This window comes from Carlito syrichta, unplaced genomic scaffold (genome assembly GCF_000164805.1).
Source record: "Carlito syrichta isolate Samal-C Ts95f unplaced genomic scaffold, Tarsius_syrichta-2.0.1 Scaffold304758, whole genome shotgun sequence".
Lineage (NCBI taxonomy): Eukaryota > Metazoa > Chordata > Mammalia > Primates > Tarsiidae > Carlito > Carlito syrichta.
In genome coordinates, this window is record NW_007248854.1 from 765,123 (window position 1) to 791,198 (window position 26,076).

At 36.4% G+C, this 26,076-nt stretch overlaps 1 protein-coding gene across 1 annotated transcript in view; it reads left to right on the plus strand.

Annotated features, from left to right (window-relative positions):
- The window catches only part of WDR7 (WD repeat domain 7), a 129,965-nt gene that overhangs the window by 58,713 nt on the left and 45,176 nt on the right, over positions 1-26,076 (plus strand). Inside the window, exons 13-14 of the mRNA XM_021713839.1 lie at positions 15,938-16,133; positions 24,575-24,789. Coding sequence (XP_021569514.1) covers positions 15,938-16,133; positions 24,575-24,789 — 411 coding nt within the window. The remainder of the gene's footprint in view (positions 1-15,937; positions 16,134-24,574; positions 24,790-26,076) is intronic.

Sequence of the window (26,076 nt, forward strand, 5' to 3'; positions counted from 1 at the left end):
AAAAAAAAAAAAAAAGTGCTCAGCAAAATGATTCATTGTTTGTCTCCTGAGTTAGGTAGACAGTGAAGAGAATGTGCAATCCTATCTCTAGCTAGAGTAGATGCTGCAGCTGGACACGAGCTCTGGAGATAGACTCGAGATCAACTCCATGCATGTGTCAGTAGACAAATACAAAATACTTGTTTTCCTACTGTCTGAGTTTATCATCCTTTCTTTCCCCACACCTTCACTTTTGGGAAGTTTTCAGCATTTTTTTTTAACCTAAAATCTTTCCAGATACCTACTACTGTAGATCAGCATTAATTTAGTGCCAGACTTAGTGGTTCCATTTGGTTAATTTTTTAATGACCTATTTCTTTATTCTTGACATGTTCAAAAGTGATAAATGTTGCCTAAATATTGTATTATATAGAGTACCTAAATTGATGCCTTGATTTCACTTTTTTTGTTTGTTTGTTTTGAGTTGGAGTCTCACTCTGTCGCCCAGACTGGAGTGCAGTGGCTGCTCCCGGCCACCGCAGCCTCCACCTGCTGGGCTCCAGCGATCCTTCCACCTCATCCTTCCAAGTAGCTGGAACTACAGGCGCACGCTACCATGCCCGGCTAACTTTTGATTTATTGTAGAGATGAGGTCTCGCCAAGTTGCCGGGGCAGGTTCCGAACCCGCGGGCTCAGGCAATCCACTTACCTCAGCCTCCCAAAGGCGCGGGATTACAGGCTGAGCCACCGAGCCCGGCTTTGATTTCACTTTTTAGTTATTTTTTTTTGAGTCAGAGTCTCACTATTTTGCCTACGCTGGCGTTCAGTGGCATGCTCACAGCCACTGCAGCCTTGACTGACTGAACTCAGGTGATCCTTGCTCCTAGCCTTCCAAGTAGCTGGAACTACAGGCGTGCACCATCACACCCAGCTAGGGTTTTTTCTTACTTATTGTAGAGATGAGGTCTCCCTATGTTACCCAGCCTGGTCTCTAACCTCTGGGCTCAGGCAATCCTCTTGCCTTGGCCTCCCAAAGAGCTGGGATTACAGGCTTGAGCCACCTCGCCTGGCCTTCGGTTTCACTTTTATGTTACAGGCCTTTTTGTTTTTCCTTTTTAATTTTATTTAGTATTGTTTTCTAAAACAGTAAGAGTCCATTTAGGAAAAGTGGTTTGAAGTTGAGGTCTGAGTCATTGAATAGTTTGGTTAACCTGATATGGATTATCTTAAAGAATTAAAAGTACTAAGAAAATGAAACATTTTCCTGAAGGTACCCTCTGAGATACAAAATACTGAAGTAATTCAGGATTATATAGTAATTCAGGATTGTGTGGTACCAAAGGGTTATTGAGAACAATTCTAGAAATAATGTGTTTAAATGTTCCAAGAAATATAAGCATTTTAGAAGGAAGACAATGCAGGGACTTCCATATCCTTCCTCCAGGGAGATTGTAAATGACAAAGGAGACATACTAACAAAATGTTTTGGTGGATAATGGCAGGAGTGTCTCATAGGTACTCAGAGGAACGAGGAACTTTGGTGAACTACTCAAAAAGAGATGCGAGATTTCATGACTACATATTGACTTATTGAGGGGTGCTGGGAATTGTGGTATTGAAATCACTAATGTTTGATTATTTGCCATTTTTGTTTTTTCTTAAGATTATAGAACATATAGAGAAAAACAACCCAGTTTGATCTTTTTCTTGATAAAATGTATCAAGAAACCAAAGCACCAAAAAGAAAAAAATCAAATATATGTGATGTGAAAGAAAATAAATGAAACATTTGTTTGAAATGAAACTGTTCACTTAAACAGTATATAAGATACATAATGTAAATATAAAGTAAAGCTTGATATCATTTTTGGTAATCATTCCAGGTTATGTTTAGTGTTTTTAAATGAGCGGTTTTATTATGATATATTGCTATTCAGATATGATAGTTCTTATGCAGCTTTAATAGAATTCAAGTTTAAAGTGGGATCTTTTAGATTATAATTAAATCAGATTGCCACTTCAAAAATTCATATGTGAGACTTACTAGAAAAATCTTTTTAAACAGGTAAGATTTCAGTTGACTTACGAAATTTTTATCTGCACTTGGACTATTTACTATAGTGTCTTAAAAATTCCTTGTAAATGGATAGTGACACACAAGTATAAATTGCAAAAGATATTATAGTTTGATGATATACAGCCAGGCTCCCTTTCTCCCTTGTTCTCTAGCCCTGTGGTTCTCTTAACCCCGAGTGCAATATCTTATTCATCCTTCTGAAATTTTCTGTTCTAAAATAACATTTTAATGCTTCAGAATGGTAGACTTTTAGCTTAATCTTATTCTGGCTACTAAGACAAGTAAGCAACACAGAGCCATTGGAGATAGAATGGTTTCCACATTTGAAGAGCTGTCAGTGGTAGACTTGAGTGAATGATCAGAATCTGAACTCTAGGAGGGGGAGGCCAGAAGCACACCAGTTGCCTTGGGAATCTGAGGAAGGGAGCTGATGAGAGGGAAGGCAGTTCTTTTTAGTGCTTTTGGACTGCTGCAGCAGGAAGCATCTCTACATCTCTTTTTCCTGAAGGTACCCTCTGAGATACAAAATACTGAAGTAATTCAGGATTATATAGTAATTCAGGATTGTGTGGTACTAAAGGGTTATTGAGAACAATTCTAGAAATAATGTGGTTAAATGTTCCAAGAACATCTCTTATCTCTACATCACTTATCACTGGAATTTTGGAGTTCCCGATGGGATTGCTCTGATGCCTTCCCTCCCACCTCCCTGCCAGTTTATTTCACCTCCCCCTATTATTTATTATTCTTCTATCACTATACATTCTAATACAAGGAAGTCTACTCTCCAAGACCCAGGAGCTTTTTCTTTTGTTTCCACAGAGGTTATTCTTAGAGAAAGAAACTAGACTTTGGGAAAAAAATACTAAGAAGAAAATAATTTTAAAATGTCAAGAGTGCTTTTAAAAAGCATTCTCTTTAATAAACTAGATAGATGTGATGAACAGTATGAAAATTCAGAAATTAAGAAGTCACGTTAACAACGCAGTAGAATATCTCTTACTTGCAGAATTGTGATATTTTGCATGGAGCTGTCCAGTTGCAGCAGGTGACTGGATTTAGAAGTACAGTCTGTGATGTGGAACATTTGTATGTGTGATACAGCATGATAACATTTCTTTGCATTTTAAAAACACAGAAATCCATACTACATATGTATGGTCACATACATATAGGTAGTAAAAGTATGAAAACTGAAAAGATAAGTGCCAAATTCAGATCTTGGTTTGCTTTTGGGTGTGAGGGGGAATGAATATGGAAGGAAGCAAAAGAAAAAAAAGCAAAGTAACTTCTGTGTCATGTTTTGTTTACTTTTAGTCAATTCAGTGTTTATTTCCCTCTCATTTGCATTGGAGATTAAATTATCAGAGCTGTCTTTCTGTTGTTAGAGTTATTCAGAACAGAATTTTTGGTAAATATCTTGAAATAAACTATTTAGTACCAATAATACATTTCTGCATGTGAGCATATAGGCTAAATTCTTTCATATATTAGTTAAAAAATGATTACTTTTCATTTATTACATCTTATTAAGTTTTATTATCACATAATCCCCCAAAATACCCAGAAGGGGGCAGCATGGATTTGTGAAAGCAGGAATGTCAGCTATCCAACCTGAACGTGAGTGTTCGTGCCTTCGTTGACAGTATTAAATTCCTGGCTTCTAGAAACCGATGTGATCACATGAATAGTGACTGTGTGTAAACCCCGTGGCCCATGCTTACTGCCAGTGAGAGCAATGAACAAATTAGGCTTTCTTCTTAATACAGCATCCTTTTATTCTGTCAGAGCACTGAAAACTTTTGCCTGAATTTGTTCTCATCTCACATTTTTGAATCTAGAGTCTTATTACTATATTATCTGTGCATTCAGATATCATAACACACCTTGTTTTTTTGGAGGAAGCTAAAAAATTAGTGTGATACCAAGGGATTGTCAGCGAGAGGCCCCTTTAACAGTATTGCAAAAGACTGTACCCTTATTCTGACTGTGCTGTGCCAAATATTTAAAAACATTAGAAATTCTTCTGTTTTGTGAAGGTTCCTTTAGATTTTAAGTCATGTTGGTGGTAGTAGAGAGGATTCTTTTGGGCATGAAATTATTTTTAGAAATGGTCAGAAGTGATTTGTTGCTAAACCTTGGGAATGAAGTAGTTGATTAAATTGACTTTTATTTCAGACTAAAAAGAAACTATGACACAAAGGCCAATTGTGTAACTTGGTCACAAGGCCATTTCAAACTAAGTTAAATTCATTTGGAGATGACAGAAATTGTTAGGAAAAAATGAATGACCTTTTAAGGTTGCTGTTCAGTTAGGTACAACATACTTTTGATTAGACATTCATTAAGCAGATATCTAGCGCCTGCCAGATTTTAGATACCTTCTCGGACCAGAGACATAATAGTGCCTGAAATGTTGTCCCTTTTTGGTAGAATTTAGTCTCATGAGGGAGCCAGACTAGCAAACAGGCAGTGGTAATACAGTTTGATAAATCTCATGAAGGATGAGGTCCTCAGGGAGTACATACAGGGAGCACTCACGAGTCGGCTTTGGATGGTTTGGGAAGACCTTGGAGAAGGGCAGCGCCTGTGACACTTGGATGTGTTAGCATAGTGAGTATTTGTAAGAGTATACATGGTACACGGACAGCCTCTGTTTGCAGATACACTTCGTGTTTTGTGGAGGAGTCTGAAGCACTTGATAAATTGTCCTGACTAGTGTCGGATGGATCTGTTTATAACAGATATAGAGTTGGATTTAGGCAAACGCTGGCAGAAATTGGACATATGTACATTACTTTGAAAATAGTGACCATGAGATCAGAGTGATGGTTTTGAAAACTAGCTATATATGAGCATTAGGATACTTTATTTATCCTACTTAAGAAAGATGCTTGGGAGAAGAAAGTTAAGATAATAAAATATGAAATTGTACTGAAAAGGAAATTGTTCACGTTATCTAAAGAAAGCTGTGACAAGCTAGGTAGGTGAAATGGAAATGGATGATACAAGATTAGAAAGAATGTACATTCAAAACAACTTAAAACAAGTCAGTTTTGTATACGGGTTCTCTTTTTGGAGTCATTATCAATGGTTTTTCTGAGTCATTGTGAGTACTTTCACAAGGAGTTGGAGAAAACGCTCTGCTGCAGGCATATGGAGACTGAAGTGATGGAATCACTGATTGGGCCGTCCCGTGAGAGCAGCGCCTTTGGGACCAGGCAGACCTGGATTTATGCCTTCATCTTGGAGAGGTGTCACAGTAGGTTTTGTCACACCTCTGCGCCCTAGCAGAAGTAATGCTTGGCCTGTAATAAGAACTCATTAAATAATTATTGATGTTGTTATTCTGTTTTCAGTTATCTGCACCCTCATTTGGATGATAAAAGCCTACATCTGGACAGTTTGCACATTCATTTTTTGATACTTGAATGACTTTATTATAGATGTACTTTGTTCCCATGTCAGGAACTATTCATTTCCTTTTTTCCCAACTACTGCCAGGTGGTTTTAGAGCCTACTCAAATTACAGATAAATCCCCTTTCTCTGCCCAGTCGAACTTTGCATCTTTTCACTGTGTGAAACAGACGTTTCAAGATATCAAAGGGCAGCAACAATAAATACAATGACATTCTGAAAGATAGACTCTATGGTATATAATTATATAATAATGATGGTGGAGATGATAATTAACCACTAGTGTCTTTTGTATTCATGACATGTTAGTCACTATGCTAATTTGAATAAAAGGCTTTTGCTCCCCCTTAATTCCTTGGAAATTATAGTTTTAAGTATCATACCTTCCTTCTTGTTGTCTGAACGTTAAGATTTTCAACCGTCTGAGATGCCCAAACTGGGTCATTTTTTTCTGGACATTTGTGGAAAAATTACAGTGGGGTATGACTGTTACCCATGCAACGCTTTGCTAGCATGACTGCAGATGGTCAGGGGGAGTTTGGCCCCATTTATTGTTCTTAGGGCAGACATTATGGGTGGGGCACAAGATTCTTGCCTACTTGTGGACACTGGAGGTTAGGTTAGGTTTCTTGATACAGACCTAAAAAGCAAGCCAGCATCCTTTCTAAACAAAGATGTTAAGTATATATATATTCTGTTAATTTACCTCTAGGAAAGAGGCATACAGATCTGATCCTTTCAGCATCTCCAGTTAGAGCAATGGAGACAGTATCTGTTAACCCATTTGCTTCCATGAGGAATGAAAGGAAAGGTTTTTTGGTGGTTATATTAGAGATATGTAAATGTTCTGTAAAAATGTAGGTGTGATAGGATAGATAGGTTAAGGCCAAGCAGGCAGATTAAAAACCATTAGGTTAGATATATAGTGCTATTCAAGTTCTAAGTTGAGAGTCAGGAGGTGGAAGGACTGGACCAATAGCTCTCTGGAGTTACAATTCAGTGCATGCTGACAACTGAGGCCTTTTGTTTCAGAAGGGGTCATTTGCTGAATGTGTGCAGCCCAAGATTTGTGGGGCTGAGTGAATGACGGGGAACAGTTGCCTGGTGGGCAGAGAGTGGGAAAGGCCACACTCCTCAGTTCCTTGAAACACCTTCAGACATTTCTAGGGTCTAAGATTTGACTATCTCAGCCACTACAACCCATAACGATATCATTGAAATTAAATAAAGCATTTTAATGTTTTAAAGACATGAAGTAAAACATAATAAAGTAAATTCAGTAGAAAAGGTATGAATAAATAATCAGGGAACAGTGGAAGGTGGCCCCTGAGTTGTTGGATTGAATACTTTTATGTACTCCTAAATTGTTAAAAATGCTATAAACATAATTAATGTCATTCAAGGTCGTATGTGAATGATACTGATTATTATGCAGATTGAACTATTTAGATTAAAGCAGAGATAGTAATATGAAAACAAAAGATTGAAAATGGAAAATTAATGTACTTTAAGAATTATGAATGTTTTATATTTTCTGGTGGGTATGTAAACATTGGCAACACTTAGAAGCCCCTTCGGAAATAAATACAATGACATTCTGAAAGATAGACTCTATGGTATATAATTACATAATAATGATGGTGGATGTGATAATTAACCACTAGCATCTTTTGTATTCATGACATGTTAGTCACTAAGTTAATTTGTTTGTGTACGTGATTTCATTTAATTCACACAGCAACAGCGATTCTGGGAGGTATGTTCTTGTTGTTGACCACATTATACAGAGAAATGAGGCTCAGAGAGGTTAAATAACTCACCCAGGTCACACAGTTAGGAAGTGGCAGAACTGGAGTTTGATCCTGAGTAGTCTGACTTGATAGTCTGAACTTATGCATGCTGCCTTCTAGAAGATTTAAATAGTCTATTTAAAAGTGACTGGGGCCAGCTTGGTAGCTCATGTTTGTAGTCCCAGCACTTTGGGAGGCAGAGACAGGAGGATTGCTTGAGCCCAGATGTTCAAGATGAGCCTAGGCATCATAGCAAGACCTTGTCTCTACAAAGAATAAATATATTAGTTGGGTGTGGTGACGCATGCCTGTATTCCCAGCTCCTTGGGAGGCTGAGGGGGAAGGGTTGCTTGAACCCAGGAGTCTAACCTGTAGTAAGCTGAGATCGTGCCTCTGCACTCCAGCCTGGGCAGCAGAGTGAGACCCTCAACTCAAAACAAACAAACAAAAAAGCATTCGGATTTCTCCAATTTTTGAGATTTTTCATTATTGATTTATATAAGTAGATACGATTTTGATGCATATGTAAATAATGAATAAGTTAGAAACTTAAGATTCTTTCACATTGGGGAATAAAACATAACCTTTTGAATTCCTGTATTTCTTTTTTTTTTTTCTTTGAGTTGTACTTTCACTCTGTCACCTAGTTTAGATTGCAGTGGCACGCTCACAGCCATCTCAGCCTCGACCTCCTGGGCTCAGGTGTTCCTTCCACCTTAACCTTTTAAGTAGCTGGAACCACAGGCACACACCACCATGCCTGGCTAATTTTTTGATTTATTGTAGAGATGAGGTCTCGTCAAGTTGCCCAGACTGGTCTTGAACCCATGGGCTCAGGTAATACTCTTGCCTCTGCCTCCCAAAGTGCTGGGAATAGGCTTGAGCCACTGTGCCTGGCTGAATTCCTGTATTTCTAATTTTCTTTAGAGAATTGTGCACTGTTCATTTCTTTTGTCATTTGTTTTTTAGTTTTTCATCTTCGATCATGCAGGTTTGGAGTTTTTTTGTTTTAGTCTCCTTTTATCTTCTTTTTCTTATAGCACAATACTTACTCTTTAAAAGTATGATATAGTTTTAACCTGTTTGATTAATGCATACTCACTTAAAATTTTGAAAAAATAGAGATAACTAAGGAAGTAAAATGTCATCTGTTATTCTTGTGCACACAGGAGAACCACAGTTAATATATTTTCCCCTGACGTTTAAAAATCCATTTATTATATACTTGTGCTTATATTGCAGATAGTTATCTGTGCATTTTGTATCTTCACTTAATATTCTAACAAATATTTTTCCAAGTTATTTTATTTATTCATGAAAGTAGTTTTTTTTTTTTTTTTTGAGTCAAGGTGTCATTGTGTTGCCTAGGCTGCTCTTGAACGCCTAAGTTCAAGCAGTCCTCTCACCTTGGCCTCTCAAGTGCTAGGGTTACAGACATGACTGTGCCCATCCTGAAAGTAATTTTTAATGGATGTACAACATTACATTGTGTGAGCATACCATATTTACTTAACAATTTTGCTATCTTGGATATTTAATTGTCCTCAACTTCCTCTGGAGTTAATAACACAATATTGAGTATCTTTGTGTATAACTTATTTTTTCATTGAGGACTATTTTTTGGGGTAGATTCTGTGATTTAAAAAAAATCAGAACCTTAGAATTTTTGAGTAATAGATTATTAGCCTTTTTAAGGCTGCTGAAGTATATTACCAAATTATTTTTTACTCGCCTTGCCTATTTCATCGCCTCTTGCCAGTACAAATGTTATTTACTTCCATGTTTCAGTTTTCACATCTAAAAAATGGAAGTAATAATACCTACTTCAAAGGATTGTTATGAGACTGTAATGAGTTACTGCCAAGCATTTAGAACATGCCTAGCAAAAAGCAAGAACCAAATAAAATGTTGGCTGATTGTAATTTTTAGGGTCTTTGGCTAAGTTGGCAGGTGAAAATAGTATTTTACTTTTTGAATTTGCTTTTTTTTAATTACTAGAAATACTGAAATTTTTTCTCTGAGGATTTTAGCGATTTTTTTTTTCTCTTTAAAATAGAGTATCTCTCTGTCTCCCAGTCTGGAAGGCAGTGGCACGATCATGGCTCACTGCAGCCTCCAACTCAGCTTCCCAAGTGGCTGGGACTGCAGGTGCATGCCACCATGCCTGGCTGATTTTTCTTCTCCTTTCTTTTCTTTTTTTTTTTTCGTCTTGCTTTGTTGCCGAGACTGGTCTTGAACTTCTGGCCTCAAATGTTCCTCCTGCCTTGGCCTCCCCAGAGTGCTAGGATTACAGGTGTGAGCCACTGTGCTGGCTAATGATTTTTTTAAAGACTTATTTCCTCTTGTCCAGTTCTTAACTAAAATATTAGGCTTATATGTCTTCTGTTGTTGCTGGAATTTCTAGTTAATTATTTACTTTTGCATTTTTAACCTGTAGATATTTTCAGTTGTTATATGATCCAATTTATGTTTTTCTGTGTGGTTTCTTTCATGTGTTTTATTCTACTCAGAAATTTTATAAGTCTTGATGAAAAACAATGGCTGGATTAAAAACAAATATAAAATATGTTAGTCTATCTGACATTTATATTTGTGGGGTGGGATAAGGGTAAAAATTATCTGTTCTTTTCTAAAGTAACATATTATCAAAATGTCAATTATTAAGTAAATATTACTTCTCTGATGATAGGTGTATCTTCTTAATTTTGTATTAAATCTTTCCTGTTTGTCGTTTTATTAATAAGGAAGCAGTTGAAGAAAGAAGGGTTCTATTTAGTTTACTATTTCTTCATTGTTATTTTTTGTATACAGTGAATAAAGGGAGATGTTAAACTAGCTCCTAAAACTCTTATTGTTCATATAGAATATAATTGTCCACTAGTTGGGTAATCAGTGTTCTGGTTAGGCAACATGGTCTTATTTTCTAAAACAGCTATTAAAAATACCTCTCTACTTTTTATTTAAAAAAATAGGATGACGTTTTGAAACTTAAAAAAAATCTAGTTTTGTGAAAGTATAGAAATAAAATTAACATTTAATTTTTTGGGCTTTTTTTCCCCTTCAAGTAGAATATTTAAAAGTGATAAATGATGTATCTTAACTGCACATTTATGTTCCATAGAAACAGTTCTGGGAAGTACAAGAAATAATGATTAGGAGAACAGCAGGATTGATTTATGAGCAAAAGGAGCTGGTCATTTATAGCTTGTCTAATGATGGGCATATTTAAAAGGAGAGACAATAGAGTGCTCACATGTTTAGCGACTATTTAGACAAAGAGAAAGATGGTTTGGGGGCACATAAGCGATTGCTCCAGAAATGATAGAAAGAAAAAGAGTAATTTTGTTTAGAAAGCAAATTAGCAAAAGTGGAAAATAAGGAATATATCTTGTTTACGTTGGAAACTGTTGGGAAGTGGAGTCATCTCCCCAGAGAGCTGGTGGATGGGATCAACTAGCTGTCTGTAATTTCTGTAATTCATGGCAGATGCTTGGGAACAGGTTCCATCAGAGGTTTCTGGGAATGGTTTAAAATGAAGTCTTGTAAAATGCGTAAGGTCAGACTGAGTGACCTAGGTGGTATATTCTGACTCTCTCCGATTCTGTGATAGCTTGTGGCATTCTGCTCAGCACTAATGTACCGTGAGGATTATTTACTGGCAAATTCAATGAGCCTTTATTTGGTGTGGATTAGAATTCTTTGAAAAATAATAATTGACCTAGGAATATCCTTGTTTGGGTCCAGCATTTACTCCCTCCCTTCTTACCTCAGTTCTCTTAATTTTTTCATCAAATAAAAACAGAGTTTTTACTTGGTTAAATATTCTGTTGCTTATTGGTAGCCTTTACTGTTACCTGGCATTTTATGTCATTGGTGCATATTGTTTCTAGGGTAGACTTAATATGGTGTTTAGAACATGAATTTGAATATTTCGCCTGTGAACTATTAGCCAAGTTGATGGGAAGCGCCATCCTTGCTGCACAAGTTCGGCTCCATAACCATAACAGTTTTTAAATGGAATTTATGTTTATATTCTTTAAGTCAGTTGCTAGCAGTAGTTACAGAAGTGGCATATGTGAGACGGTCAATTAGGGTATAGGAGGAAAACCTTAGAGCTTTTACTGAGTCGTAGGAACATTTGTTAGAAGGAGGGACACTTTGACCCTTTGTCGCTTCTCGTGTCAGGTGGGCACGTGTCTTCTGGGCAAGAATGGGCCTCCTCAGGGAGCGTGCCAGAGTGCTTCCACCCTGTGTCTTCCGGGTCAAACACATTTGCTTGAGGGGTTTGCAGATTATTCTGTATAGTTCTGAACCTAGCCATCACAACACGGGCAGGGCACGCTTAAGTGCAGATGGAAGGTGTTTCTTATGAAAATATCCGCTCACCAGCCTACAAGCTTCAATGATCGTTTGATCAATTTGGCAGGAGGGCAGCAAAAAAAGGTTTGTCATTATATAAAATATGTATCTACATCTACTATCATTAATAAAGAAGACTTTTTGAAGGGTTTTTGTGCCTTGATATATTGTCTAATCTAACATTAAGTTATTAACATTAGTGAGATATTTAAGGAGGATGTTTTGATTCATTGGAAGTTTGAACTTTGAGGCATCCTTTAAAAATATGTTTTACAATGTACATAATATATACATATTATATAGACACAGAAGTATATATGTGTATATATATAATTTATAAATATACATTGGGAATATATTCCAAAATTTTTTTCTTTTTCTTTTTGAACTGGTGTCTCTCTTACTCTGTCAACCAGGCTAGAGTGCAGAGGCAGGATCATGCCTCATCGTAGCCTCAATCTACTGGGCTCAGGCGATTCTCCTACCTTAGTCTACTGAGTAGCTTGGACTGAGGATACATGCTGCCATGCCCAGTTAATTTTTTTGATTTTTATTAGAGATGAGGTCTCGAACTCCTGGGCTCAAACGATTCTCCTGTCTTGGCCTCCCAAAGTGCTGGGATTGAAGGCATGAGTCTCTGCACCTGGCTCCTAAATTTTTTTAATGAATGGGTACGTGATTAAAAAATTTTGAAGAATAAATGCTTTTCAGTTACATTTAGTTAAAGATATGAGACTCATGTTTTTTAGTTTATTATTATTTTAATTACACAATTTAAATATTTTACACATTATCTTGTTAAAATGCCTTCAGTGTTAAACCATGTTTAGGTGAGTTTTCCAGGTCAAAATGGAAAACAGTGAAGTAGAATGGAATTAATCAAATTGTAGAATTAGTCATTGTAGGTGAATTAGGTGTTCATTAACCTAGATCTCTATTATAGAATATAATAATACAGGAATTGTGCCACTTCAACTCATTTGTGGGGAAGCTGGCTCTAAATAAGGAAGAAATAGGAGTTATTAAATATTCTTTAAGAAGTGCTTCTTTAATAATTTTGAGGGCAGATAAGAGGAAATCAAGGTAATGTGTTTTAGCAACTCTCTTAAAGTGCTTTCATTTAACCAATAGCTGAGAATTAGTTATCATCACTCTGTTCATTGTTTGAATTAAAATTAATACCAAAGTGATGCTTGAATGGCCTTTTTTCCTTTTACATTTAAGTAGGCTAGACATTTGCTTTGTTTATACCATTAATTTGTTTTCACACAGTCTGCAAAGGTAACCATCAACTCAGAATTAATTAGTGGAATCAAAATTAATGAGTTTTTACTATATTGGGCCATTTCTACTTTAGGCCAGTTTTCTTTATATGAGTTGGACTAGCCCTTTTTTTGAAAGAAGAAAAATTAGATTTATTTTAATCCATATTTAAAAAGCACAGAACCATCTTTTCTTGTGAGTTAAGTACCTCTAATAACTATGCTTTCTTGGACTTAGTCATATTGATTTTTTTTTTGTTTTCATTCTTGATTATTTTGGTTATTTCCAGACTGTTTCTTATTACAGTAAAGCTAAAGTTGATGCTTCAGATACTTATTATCATTTACAGGAATGGTATATAATTTTTATTTTTGACCAAGCATTTTTCTATAGGTGGAGCGTGTCATTTGCCAGTTTTCATCATTATTGTACTGTGTGAAAGAGGAATAAGACTATTGTTTAAAATATATTTAGATAAATATATGTGTTAGATGAGAATGTGTCATGTAGAAGTGAAAAGCTAGAATCTTTGGAGTTAATGCTCTTTTATTTATCTTCAGAAAATTACATCTTATAATGTACTATGATGTTATTTAACATTCATTTTTTTATGTCCTGTACTTTTACTTTATAAGAGCAGTTCTGTGATGTGGGCTTTTAAGTCTTCTTATGAAGATTGATTGTATTTTCTTAAGTCTTTGAAATAATCTGCCTGCATATCTATGTGAAAAATTAGCTCTTTTCAAAGAAGATTTTGGAGAGCTTGTGATTCTAAGTAGCAGAATCAAAAGTAGTGATGTGACGGTTGTATGAATACTGTGACTGGCCAGTGCCTGGAAAGGATGAGAACAGATTAAAAGCAATGCTGTTTTGGAATCCTTCTTTTTAGTCAATCACACCCGTAGGAAAAGATCTCTGATGAGAGAAATAGATAAAATGACCACTTTTTGGCAGATGGATGTTGCAAAATAGAAAATTGTAGTCAACCATTAATGTAGCAGCTATTACTTTTTTTTTTTTTTTGAGTTGGAGTCTATTTCTTTTAGTTAGCAGTATATTCCTGGTGCAACTGATAAATATTTTATGTATTGTGAAATAATTGAAAACAAAGGCATCATTATATATATATATCTGGTTTTATTCTAATATGCCTAAGTTTAAATGATATTTTTGTTGTTTACCACTTTGATTTGGTTTATGTGCTATTATAAAACTAATTTTTGTGTGCCAGAAGTCAACTGCTCCTTGCTTCTTAATATTTCTTTTATTAAGAAAGAAATTGTATTTGTTTCAATTGAATGCTTATCAGGAAAATGAAATAAGTAAGCTTAACAAATACTTGAGCAAATTATATGTTTTAATAAAGGTTTATAATGCCACTTTTCTGAACCTAGTTTTTTAACTTTTAGCATTAGTAACACCTCTTATGCTGATTAAAGTGTTTAAATTATTATAATACAAAAATACAAATAAAGCTAACAGACTAAAATAATAAAACACTTGAATTTAAGTACAGGGTAAGTATTAAATCTTACTGTTATCTGTATTTTATTAATGCCTCTCTTCACTCAAAAATTGATTTTAGGTTGTTTACAAAAATAAACGTTATCCAGTAAATTAAAGCTAAATAAAGCTAAATCATGACAGAGAGAAAATGGGAGAAGAAAGCAAATTAGACTACCGAAAGTCCACATTCAGATACTTATACCCAAAATACTGCACTGTTAGAAATAGAAAATCCAGTGCTGTTCCTTAGCAGCCCAGACTTGAAAGGAACCTGCTACAGCAACTTTCCCCAAAGTGCGTTCCTCTGTAAGATGACCATGGCCAAACACATTTGGAGATGAATAATTTCATATCCCCTAGTAGAGGTAATTACGTTCACAACATTCTAAAGGTTCTTGGAAGTTTTATGGTTAAAAACAATAACAACTACTTAGCATCAGTATTTCCCATGCACCTTTGGCCGCCCCTTCCCTCTTATTCTCTCCCGGTACCTATCAACATTTCTCATTTGAGGAATCAGTGAGATATTGATCTTTAGTTTAAAACAGTCTGTTTGCTTAAGAGAAGCCTAGCAGGGGAGCCTTGACAAGTTTCTCCTTTAGATTCCACAGTTGGGAAAGTATATATATAAACACACACACACACAGTGCAGCAGGCTTTATCCTCAGTAAATAACCACAATATATGCAATAATAAGTTTCAGATGGTTGTTTTCATTTGGTTTCCCTTAGTATGACCTGCAAGCATAAATTAATAAATCACTTAAAGCTAAGTTTTACATTGCTTATAAATAGTCTTACAAAAAACTCAAGACTTTTTTTAGGTTATGGGTTTAGTTCTCTGTTAATACTGAAAGTCCTTATTGTCTCGATTATTTATTTCCTATCTTGATCTAAAAAGGAATTGAAGGCAAAAACTAGAGATGAATAGAAAATGCACCGCAGCATAATTGGCTGTTTTGTGGTTAGTTGAGGTGATGCATTTGTCAACATTATGGACAGAAACTGTGAAGCAAACAGGGACCCGTGTCTACAGATCATGCGACTGACTGTGGCTCCTAAGAAGTGATTGTGGCAGAGGGACCGTGAGGTTATTGTTTTTGAGCAAAGGTACAGGGAAGAGCGTGGGTCCAAATGACAGAGTCACAAACTGAAAGAAGCTCCACAGAAAGCAGCACCAGGAGCAAACAAAGGAAAGTTCATACCATGGAGAGAGAACACCTAATAGCAGATCAATTTTTTTCCAGCTTTGCCGGCTCAGATATAGCAGTCATTTTAGTAAAGTCGTCTTCAGATTTGAGCTGCGGATTTTCCAACATATCTTTTACAATCTTTAATCCAGAATTAATTTAATATTTTAAGAAAATGTTTTGGTAATTGAACTGGGTTTCATGTATAACTAGCACATTTTTCAACATGACTAATAGTGTGGTTGGTTTTCAGTGGTAGTGAATGTGTGATTAATTTCAGTTTAAGTGATTGAGGACAGGATCCATATTATTCTAAATTTAATGTAAATATAATTAAGGTGTATTCTTCTTTTCAGGCAAGAGTGCAGCACTGCATCTGCTCTGTAGCCAGTGACCACTCAGTAGGACTTTTAAGTTTGCGGGAGAAAAAATGCATCATGTTGGCATCCCGTCACCTTTTCCCTATTCAAGTCATCAAATGGAGGCCCTCTGATGATTACCTGGTAGTGGGATGCTCAGATGGCTCTGTGTACGTCTGGCAAATGGATACTGGTAAGAACAAGTGTGAAGAGATAACAATAGAAAATTAAGTGGGCATATTTGATTCTCTAGCAACTAGCAAGTCTTTTATATGAGGGAAAGTGCTGTGAAATGTAGAATGGTTGCTACTTTTTTTTCTGAATTACTGATTTTTCCAAACGTTCTCATCAGTATCAACAAAGAGATAAGTGTTTTCTTATTTTTTTGTACTGTGTGCCAAGTGCTTGTAGAATATTTCCCAGATCTTTTTTTTTTTTTTTTTTTTTTTGTTGGAGTCTCACTCTGTCGCCCAGACTGGAGTGCAGTGGCCGCTCCCGGCCATCGCAGCCTCGACCTGCTGGGCTCTGGCGATCCTTCCACCTCAGTCTTCTGAGTAGCTGGAATTACAGGTATGCATACCACGCCTGGCTGATTTTTTGATTTATTGTAGAGATGAGGTCTCGCTGCCCAGGCGGATCTCGAACCCGCGGGCTCAGGCAATCCATTCACCTCAGCCTCCCAAAGGCGCGGGATTGCAGGCTGAGCCACCAAGCCTGGTTTATTTCCCAGATCTTTAAAGGCAGACATTCAGGCAGCAAAGTATAAGCGATTCCTATGTGACTCATGAGGTAAGTTGTGAGCAAGATGAAGAAATCATTTTTGTCTCAGGTTGAAAAACAGTGGAAAAGATAAAACCCTCTTTTCTTTGGACAGTAATGCAGTGCTGAGCAGTGAGTTGTAGGAGGTTGTTGAAATGAAGGTTTCAAGTTCTAGAGAGAATATTGAAAATTTCAAGTTTCATAAAGATTGCACATGAAGGGTGTAACGGAGAGCTAGTAATGCTGACCTTAAAAAGAGGCCATGTCGGGCTCGGTTGCTCAGCCTGTAATCCCAGCGCTTTGGGAGCCTGAGGTGAGTGAGTGGATTACCTGAGCCTGTGGGTTCGAGACCTGCCTGGGCAACTTGGCAAGATCTTGTCTCTATAATAGATTAAAAAAAAAAATCAGCTGGGCGTGGTAGCGCACACCTGTAGTTCCGCCTACTTGGGAGGCTGAGGTGTAAGGATCGCCAGAGCCCAGCAGGTTGAGGCTGTGGTGGCCCGGAGCGTGCCGCTGCACTCCAGGCTGGGCGACAGAGTGAGACGCCAACTCAAAAAAAAAAAAAGAGGTTGTGACAGATAATGTTTACACACAGACTGCTGTAGTTTTCCTTGGCAAATCTGAAAGTGTGTAAAGAAATGTTTTCTAGTTTAGACTTTTTTGCTATTTTACTTTTACAGTCTTCAGTAATCTTTTCTCAGTGATTAAAATCTTGCTTTAGATTCCTAGTTGTACTATATAATATTTATACGAATTTTTAAAAATTTCCTTCATCTTTGTTTTAAACAGTCCTTTATGAAATTGGACTGTACACATATTTTCTGCTTGCACTATGCAGTAGAGAGTTTTCTTATGCCTTTTTGGAAGAAGTAGCTGTAATCTTCTATTTATTGTTCTGATTGTAACTGGTACACAAGCAGTCTTGCTGGGAGGAAGCATTCTTGAAGTCTGTCAAACTTCTTTGCTTTTGCATTTAACTTTTCTTTCTCTTGTCTGGTCATAAAAGAGATTCACACTTTCTGTCAAATTTTAAAAGCGCGAAAATATTAGGAGAGAAGAAAAATAGACCCAAATCTCATTGTTCATTGGGAATAGTTAATATTTTGGCATATTTCTTTCTCGTCTGTTTCTAGGCGTTAAAAAAAAAACAAAACAGAATTGCTATATATTACATGTGCAATTTTGTATTTTTTGTGTTCCGTTATGTTATACTGACTGTCATAGTCTTGTGTTTACTTTTTTGATCTGCCTCAAAAACTAAATATGTAGAGTTTGTCTTCAACTTTGGAGTCAGACTGGTTTGAATTTAGGATCGAATGGTGACCTATTGCAAGTCACTGGATTTTTGTGCCTCAGTTTCTTCATCATAAGATTAGGATAATGGCATTTCCCATCTTATAGTGTTGCCAAGAGAATAAGATGAGATATTTCCCTGATATGTAGTAAACACTGTAAGTGTGCATACATGTATGTATAGATCTGTGTACTTGTAAGTTTGTGTGTATACATGTACGTGTGAATATTTCTGGTTATTGTTATTAAAGAAACTTGCTGCTTAAATTGTTACTTTGTTGATCTTGGGAGTATAATTTCACCTATATTTGGAAATAGTTTCTAGAGAATTAATGTTAAAGAAAGTTCTTACTGCGGTAATGACATTTATAAAACACGGCACTAAAATATGATAAATGTTAAATTAATATATCTTAAATGAAAATGCATAGTAAATTGTCTAGGACTTGCTTAAATTAGATAAATGTGATGAAGAGTGTCACTTTTCTGATGCTTAAATGTATGATATTTGAATATTTCAGATACTTTGTAAAGAATATAGAATGAAATATAATATTATTTATAAATGAGACCTTACTGGTAGATAAGATTACCTTTCCAGTAAATTTTCTAGAAGGAAATGACAAAATAGACCGTAACTGTAGGTATGCTGGAGAATGTTATTCTTATAATCAGTTTAGCATAATTAAGCCCCATTTAGATTAACCACCATATTAAAATTTTACAAATTAGCTTCCGAGGATATAGGTAAACAATCAGTCAATATGATGTTCTTAAATCAGGACAAATACTATAGAGGAACTGAAGTTATTTTGGACTTCAGCCATAATAGAGGGTTGCATTCTTTTTTTCTCTTTGCTGTTCAGGCAGCAGCTAGTGATATAGAGGTCCCTGGGGAGTCAGTAAGGTACATCCTGAAGGTATTGCCATTATTTATTTATTAAATTATTTATTTATTAAATAAATAAAAAACGAAGCTAGATAAATCAGATTCAGCCAGGGTTTGATGTATGCGTTGTATTTGAACTCTAAGGAGATACTTGGTCCCTCTTCTTCGTGTTTTGGAGATGTGTTTTCACAAATGAAGCCATTCCCCTGTAACCCTGCTCTGCTTACTGGACAATTTTCTGTTTGCTGTTTTGAGTTACACTGATGTTTCTGGTTTAAAAACACTTAAAATGTCTTTTCTTTATACATTTGTACAGCATTTTCTTTTAATTTTTTTTCTCTTCAAATAGGTAATGTAATATTTCGAGAGCTAGAGCTGTAGAATCTTTTGTTCTTTCATTGTGGCAATTTTATTAAATTGCAGTAGCAATTTAATAGTGCTACAGAGGGCATGGAAATTATTTAACATCTCTAGATAGTTGGAAAATTAGTTAAACACTAACAAGAAGATTTGGCCTGAAGAGCCTCTTGACTCTCCCTTATGAACTTATTAAAGGTGGGGCACCAACCTAGATGGTGGCTGCTTCTACGTGGAACTGTAATGCGCTTCAGGGATCAGTTGTTTCATTTGACAGTTTGGTATTCCCAGTAAGTGTGCAGTGTCATTCCTCCAGGCCTTTGACAAGGTCAGAGTCTTGTCTGTTTAGGAAGCAGGCCTGCTTAAAGTAATGACTGCTGTTACAAAATGTTCTTCTTATCTAATCATTACAAAGCCTAACCAGCATCCTCATATGCCCCTTTTTATGGTCTTTGATAGATAACAAAAGCGATTCCCACACACTATTTCTATTCCTACAGATATAATTATTAGATATTTTTGTACAAATGTGAATACCATTAATGCTAGACAGATATTGTCAGAAATTAGTGTATGAAGATTTGTCAATTTATTTGTTCTATTATCTTTTTAAAATATTTCACTCTCTGGGTTTTCTAATATTTCTGTTTTTGCAATCACTTCATGAACTATGCGTTTGAGCCATCTCTTTGAATTTACATATCTGATAAAACATGGCAGAAAATTATGGATTAACATATATTTATATATCTGTTGAAAAATGTATATTAAGCATGGAAAACCAAAAGCATGTGTGTCAGGGACTCAGATTTTCTTACATAAAGTTTTAGTGACTGTTTTAATCTTCTTGAGGCTCACTATGTTGCCCAGGCTGGTCTCAAACTCCTGGTCTCAAGCAATCCTCCTGCCTCAGTCTCCCAAAGTTCTGGGATTACAGGCATGAGCCACCACGTCAGGCTAAAATTTTTGAAGAGCATCAGGAGGTGTTGCTGCAGTTGTCCGTTGTTGTTAGTGAAAGGTTTAGTAGCAAATATTTTCTTCACATATTTAACCCTTTGCCTACAGTTTTCAGCACAGCAGAGATAAGACTTTACATTTACGTTTGTTTCTTTATATTGCTATTGTATGATCAACTGAGATATTTTCTGCATGTTTGCTTTTCATTCTATCGCAAAACATGCTATAGAAAGACACAATAAATGAGTTAAGAAAAAAAGGTAATTGACGAAAGAAAACCTGGGTAAAACCAAGTGTAATCAGAGGTTTTTTTCCCCCTCTTTGTTGATTGATTCTGAAATCATACTTATTTACTGGTATAATTGCTATTTTGTTTTCTTTCCTCTTTGTGGGAAGAACGTTTTTAGAGTGGAAATATTACTCTGCTTACTCCTGCCTTCTACAACCCACTGTGCGTTTAATCACCAAGTCTTTCCCACTAGGTATCTCTCGCCTTTTTTATTCTTTCTAGTGTACCATTCTAATTGGTGGACATATTTTCCCATATGTAGGCTGTCCTTATTGGGATCCTGCCTACTCTTTCTACTTCCTGGTTCATCCTTCACTGTGCTGGGAAATTAATCTCAGGAAACAAAACATTGGCAACACTTGTTTATGTTCCTGTGGTTTTTTTGGTTTTTTTTTTGAGTTGGAGTCTCACTCTGTCGCCCAGACTGGAGTGCAGTGGCCGCTCCCGGCCACCGCAGCCTCGACCTGCTGGGCTCCGGCGATCTTTCCGCCTCAGCCTTCCGAGTAGCCAGAATTACAGGTGCGCGCTACCACGCCCGGCTGATTTTTTGATTTATTGTAGAGATGAGGTCTCGCTGCCCAGGCGGGTCTCGAACCCGCGGGCTCAGGCAATCCACTCACCTCAGCCTCCCAAAGGCGCGGGATTACAGGCTGAGCCTCCGAGCCCGGCTTATGTTCCTATCTTAATGAATAATGTTAGTTCATAACACCTTCAAGAGAAAGTCTCCTACAGTGTGGCATCTTCCTACCTTTCTGTCTTTACCTCTCACTGTTCTTTTACGCAGAGCAGTTATATGGTCAAGAATAACTGGGGCACTCACTATCACTTCTTGTTGTTTATATCGTCCATATTGTTCTCATGGTTTTCACTCATTTAGAACATTGTTTTCTTTCTTTCTGATTTTTTATTTAAACAGGTTGCTCCACATCCAACATGGACACCTACCTATGCTCAGCTCTACTTAGTAACTTTGTTCAAAAGGGAAGTGGAAGTATGCTCTTGTCACAAGGGAGCAAGTTAGTCACTTGATGCTTTGTAGTATAGTTTCATTTTTTGGTTGATTAATGATTCTATTTTGGATAACAAGAAGGGAGAATCACTTAGCCCTTTCCATTATAACTGTAAACCACATTTTAATAAAGCATTAAGAATAAGAACAATAAATTCTAAGTTTATTTCTGCTAAATGTTAAGATAGCTGAAAGAATATTATGAGTATTATTTTAAAAATCCAATTAATTTTAATTCACTTAAAATAATTGGACTTTTTCTTCAATATTTAAATACATAGATAGGCACAGTGGCTCACACATCTGTTATCCCAGAACTTGGGGAGGCTGAGGTGGGACGATTGTCTGAGGCCAGGAGTTTGAAACCGACCTGGGCAACGTAGTGAAACCCTGTCTCTACAAAAAAATAAAATCATTAGCTAGGTGTGGTGTCACACACCTGTAGTCCCAGTTACTCAGGAGACTGAGGCAGGAGAATTGCTTGAGCCCAGGAGTTGAAGATTGCAGTGAGTTGTGTTCCTGCCACTACGCTCCGGCCTGAGAGACAGAGAGAGATCTTGTCTTAACAAACAAACAAAAATAGTATATATTTGTAATAATTGATATACTACGGATCTTCATGATTTTTTTGTTTTGTTTTGTTTTGAGTTAGAGTTTCTGTCGCCCAGGCTGGAGTGCAGTGGTGCGGTCACAACCACCGCAGCCTAGACCTGCTGGGGGCTCAGGCCATCCTTCCTCCTCAGCCTTTCAAGTAGCTGGAACATGTGTCAGGCATGTGCCACCATGCCCAGCTAATTTTTTGATTTATTGTAGAGATGAGATCTTGCTAAGTTGCCTGGGCTGGTCTTGAACCCATGAGCTCAGGCAGTCCTCTCACCTCGGCCTCCCACAGTGCTGGGATTATAGGCATGAGCCACTGTGTCCAGCCTCCTTTCTTATAGTATTATGATATTTGTTCAAGGTCCAAGGTCCGCTTATGAGTGAGAACATGTGATACTCAGTTCTCTGTTTCTGGAGTGCACAGTTATTGAGAATTTTTTCTGTGGCTATAGTATTTTTTCAGTGACTAAGTATTTGTACCATGGATACTGTTCTCTGACTTTTTTTTTATTTAACATTGTACTGTGGCTTTTAGTATAAGTTATTACACATTGCCGAGCTTCAGTTTTTTGTGTCTTTGTAACTTCAAGTATTCCTTTTAGTGGATATATAATAAATTATTGAACCAGTCTAATAATGGTAGAAATTTAGGCTAACGTTTTTTTAAAAATTACAATTAAGACAGTAACTACACACGCACATACACACACATATATTTGTATACGGTATGATTATTTAGCATAAATCTTAGAATGGAAATTTCTGTGTTAAAGGAAATGTGAGTTTTAAATTTAATAGCATTTGTCAAAAGAAGAATTACTAATTTTTATTTGTACTAAAAGTATATTACCAGTTTTCTTATACCCATAAGAATACTGACTATCTAATAATAAGAGATAAATAGTATTTCATTGTTGCCTTAATTTGATTTCTTTATTAGTGAGATTAACATCTTTTTGCATGATTATTACCCATTTGTAATTCTCTTCTCAATTGTTCATATTCTTTGAACATTATTTTGTTGGCTTATTTTTTTTTCCCTCACAGGTTTATTAGAACTCTTATTTTGAAGCTGTAACTCTGTCTCCAATCAGTAGTTACTGATTGCCTCCTAGGTGCAAGGCAGTGTTCAGTGTGCCAGGGATATAACACTGAAAAGAACAATTAAAACTCTTTTAGTTCTTTTGTAGTTTATAATCTGGTTGGGAAAAGGCAGGTCAGAAATAATAAAATCTTCAATTATGTTATATGTTAGCTGGCGATTAGTGTTAGGAAGAAAGTAGGTAAACGAAAAAAAGATATTGATTCTAACACTGTTGTAGCTGGGGACTTAAATACCCCACTCACAATGCTAGGCAGATCATCAAGACAAAAAATCAAAAAGGAGATCCGAAACTTCAACATGACACTTGACCAAATGGACTTAATTGATACCTACAGAACATTCCACCCAACAACCATAGAATATACATTCTACTCATCATCACATGGAACATACTCTAAGATCGACCACATCCTTGCCATAAATCAAGCATAAACAGATTCCATAAGATTGAAATACTGCCACGCACCTTCTCAGACCACAGTGGAATAAAAATAAATGTCAACAGCAGCAAAGTTCCTCCCAAACCCACAAATACACGGACACTAAATAGCACAATGCTGAACAACTCCTGGGTCAACATGGAAATCAAAACAGAGATTAAAATGAAGGAGAAAATAAAGCAGAAAAGGGAGAAATTAATAACACGACCAGGGAACAATGTAACATTAGAATAAAGGCCTGAAAGGTGGTGAAGAGGGAAGTGATAAAACGCGCATTATCTAGGAGAAGAAGTCCATGCTCTGATTAGACGAGAAATGCATGGATGGAGATGCACAGAAAGGATGGCCCAATGAAGAAACTTTGCAGTCGTTACAAGTAGAAGCAGTAGTCATTTTCACAAAAATTTGGAGAAGCATTTGACTGGGCGAGAGTAAAAATCAAAGATGCATACAGAGTGGAGAAGCTATACTTGTTATGTTCTGTGGAAGTTTCTTAGATAAAGAGAAACTTCAGAAATTAGTCAAGGAGAAAAAATGAACATATTTTAATAAGACTTTTTGTTTAAGATTGATACATAACTCAGGAAGGTCAAGTCATAGAATCTGATGTTTGCATTAGTGTATGGTGTGGGTGTCGTCAAAGAAACCATCTGGGAAGTAGGAAGAGAGTGGAAAAGCCTGGGGGAGGTTGTTGGAATCTTGGCTCAGAGTGTGACTTTATTGGAAGTTGCGTCAGGAGCTTCACAGGAGAGGAAACGATTGAGGTGATGCTACGTGGACGATCATTAGAAGAAGGAAGTACAAGAAGATATTTCTGGGAGGCATAATAAGACATATTCCTACATAAAAAACTTTCATGCCATTTTTTTTTTACTAAGATACTATTTGAAACTTTATGATGTTGCGTGATATTGTGTGAACACACTTCTCTTCCAGGTGCACTGGATCGCTGTGTGATGGGTATAACAGCAGTAGAGATTCTGAATGCTTGTGATGAAGCAGCTCCTGCTGCTGTTGACTCACTTAGTCATCCGGCAGTCAACCTAAAGCAAGCCATGACAAGACGGAGTCTTGCGGCTCTTAAAAACATGGCCCACCATAAGCTACAAACCCTTGCCACTAATCTCTTGGCTTCGGAGGCATCTGACAAGGTAGGTTTGGCATGTGGGCTCAGGCAGTGTATAGGCCCAGTTTAACTTCATTTAGTAACAGAGCTTTGGTGTGTCTTAGAGAATAATTTTTGAGAGAGGGCACTGTTGAAAAAAAGACTCATGATTTGTATGTAGCTTTATCCAACATAGTGTGAGTATTTCAAGGATGCATTTGGCATTGAAAAAGTAAATTACTCTTGCCATTCCAAAAATATTTGTCTTTGGGTCAAGGTCTTACTCTGTTGCCCAGGCTGGTATGACCACGATTTGCCACAGCCTTGACCTCCTGGGCTCAGGCGATCCTTCTGCCTCAGCCTCCAGAGGAGCTGGGGTTACATATGTGCGCCACCATGCCTGGCTAATTCAAATATTTAAAAATGATTTTTACTGAACAGTATCTTCAGTTTCTGAAATTAGGGCAAACATTGTACTTACGTCTGTTTAACTTTTTGCTAATATTTCTGTTGGAAGATTGAACAATAGCTAATGTTTCTAAGAGGGAAAAGAAATAATTTAGGCTCAATTAAAATGCCTGTAATCATGATGTATCGTCTGCTTTAAAGTTCTGATTTTAGTAAGGTTAAGCTATTATAAGGAATTAAGAAAATACTTGAGAATAATTATGATAGAGTTGCTGAAGTACTGGAATTTTCCTGTGAAACCCAAACTTAATCACACTTTTCTAACTGATACTTACAATCAAGATATAAGTTACTTCTTCTTAGCAGAAGGTTATCCAATTAAAAAATTCCAATTCATTAATTGATTACTTACATTTAGTTTTGTTGAGGCTAGCCACTGTTGGTTTGTGGTACTTATGTAATGTGGTATTATTAGAAGTAGTATGTGTCTGGTAATGGATAATAAAACCTAGAGACAACCCCAATATTTCATCTGAATCACTATTTAAAATTCGGATCAATCTAAATATTCATTAGTGTTATTATTGGATAGCCCAGGTTTTTTTTTTAAATTCTCTCTTATTCTTGATTTCCCTTTTAAAAATGGTTAGACATGGAAATAAATTGTGAAGGGTGGAAGCGCTCATTTACAAACTTGAGAATTAGCTATGAGTTAGTGAGTGCCAATGACATATGAAACACTGCAGGCAATTCCACTGACCCACATCTGCTAGTAACTGGTAGTAATGTCACCCTTTGATCGTCCTTCATTGTCCTTTTCTCAAGTTATGAATGTTTTATCAGCTGTGTTATATTGTATATTTCACAAATTGGAATTGTGAAGTCTTTCTGCATTTTCTTCTGCATGCTTTCAATCACATGTCCT